We start from the raw sequence: 2,008 nt of genomic DNA on the forward strand, positions 1-2,008 counted from the left end.
GCTGAGATCACTTAGGACATGTCAGGGATTGAAAATAAATATAAACGAATTTGTGCACCTACTTGAGAACTTGTATGAATTTATTCAACTATAAATGCGCCTTTATGTGCCATCTTGATAATAATTGCTATTTGTGGATCGGGTTGATCGCCTCGGTAGAAATAGATGCATCTATGGTTCGCGCCATTCGACCCTCTGGCAGTATACAGTTATATTTATATTGGATCAGGCTGTACGAGCGCGGCATAATGTGCACATGTTATTTATGTGGAATTTTACCATGATTTACTCCGTTTAAACTCTTTGAAATGCAAATTATTATATAACATGATTGAAATTGATATATCGTTCTCTCCTTGATTTTGAGGTTGCTATTATATTTATGCTATCTATGCTTAGCGAAATCCTTAAATATCATTGATATTGACCTTAGTAAGTGTCGAGTCGACCCCTCGTCACTACTTCTTCGAGTTTAGACTAGATACTTGCTGGGTACATGTTATTTATGTACTCATACTACGCTTCTGTACTGCACAGGATCTGAGGCAGGTGCATCTAGCTATTCAGTCGGCGCGCACCCCTGATACTTGATCGAGATTTCACAGTGAGCTGCCCCTTCTGAGTCGGTCAGCAGCATGTCGGAGTCTCTTCTCTTCTTTTGTTATATATGTCTATCTTATTCCAGACAATAGGGTAGTTATATTCTTTTGTACATTCTACTAATTGTCCTAGTACTTGTGGCATCGGTTCCTGGAACGCATATTGATAGATTATCATTTTGGGTTGTATATCTATTATTATGGATTGATTAATTTAACTCTTGTTTTAAATTTAAGTCCAAAACATGTTGGGATTGTTTGGTAAAAGTAAATGAGAACTCGCTAGTTGATTAGTGTTGGCTTGCCTAACAATGGCATTGGGCGCCATCACGACTTAAATGGAAATTGGGTCGTGACACTACTTCATCTTGAATCTAGGATTCAACACAACAGCAACAAGCAACAACATATTCATATCCTCAAACTTACCCCAATATTTCTCAAGCTTACTTTTCATCCTTCCCGCCATATAAATCAAAATAAGATCATCACTTTTTGTATACTTAATAATGTCATTTTGAAGATTGAAAAATTCATGGAAGAAAGAGTTGGAAGTAGCATATAAACTACCTGAAAATTTCAAAGCTGTCTAATAGAAAATGTTAAGAAACTTGATGAAAGCCTTCACAGTCTTCCAATCATCTACAGATGGACTTCCTCTTAATGTACTTATTTCTCGATAATACTTTTGGTACTTATGATCATCCACATACATTTTTGTAAAGGTTTTTTCAAATTTTACAGTTGTATCTAACAATGTATATGTCGAGTTTCATCTTGTGTTAATATCAAGACTCACAAGACCATGAGTGTCTATCTTAGCTTTTTCAACAAGTGACTTGAAGGAAGAAAACCTTGAAAGAGAAGACCTAATATATTTCACCATATTTCTTACACTAGAAATAGGCTCAATTTGTTCATCTAACCCATCTTTTACGATTAAGTTCAAAATATGTGCATTACATCTAACATGCAAAAACTCATTTCCAAGTATTACCCCTTTCCAATCATCAATACGCACCTTCAAATGCTTAATGGCAGCATCATTAGCACTTGCATTCTCAATTCCCCAATCAAATAAGCATGCTTCAATTCCCTTCGCAATAGTCTCACCTTTGTAATTTGGTGTTGGAAAGTTTAGAATTTTCGTTTGTATATTCCATTGATCATATATCCAATGTGCAGTGACAACCATATAAGTTAAGTTTTTGAGTGATGTCCATGTATCACTAGTGAGGCATACACGTTGGTTCTTGATAAGAATTTTAAGTTTTTTTTTCTCTTCCTGATAAATCCTCGAACAATGTCTAGCAACAGTTATAGTGTTGCTTCAACTTACCGAGGACATGACACTTGATAGAAAGATGTGGAGGTTGAGAATCAAGGTATAAGGCTAGTAGGTAGTAAAG

General features: G+C 35.6%; 1 protein-coding gene across 1 annotated transcript; it reads right to left on the minus strand.

Moving 5' to 3' along the window:
• Window positions 1-957: 957 nt before the first annotated feature.
• On the minus strand, window positions 958-1,794 carry LOC142181050 (zinc finger BED domain-containing protein RICESLEEPER 2-like). Its single transcript, XM_075253170.1, has 2 exons — window positions 1,404-1,794; window positions 958-1,169 (listed from the first exon to the last, which is right to left on the minus strand). The coding sequence occupies exons 1-2, from the start codon at window positions 1,792-1,794 to the stop codon at window positions 958-960; spliced, it is 603 nt and encodes a 200-aa protein (XP_075109271.1).
• Window positions 1,795-2,008: the final 214 nt, after the last annotated feature.

Source organism: Nicotiana tabacum, chromosome 5 (genome assembly GCF_000715075.1).
Source record: "Nicotiana tabacum cultivar K326 chromosome 5, ASM71507v2, whole genome shotgun sequence".
Classification (NCBI taxonomy): domain Eukaryota; kingdom Viridiplantae; phylum Streptophyta; class Magnoliopsida; order Solanales; family Solanaceae; genus Nicotiana; species Nicotiana tabacum.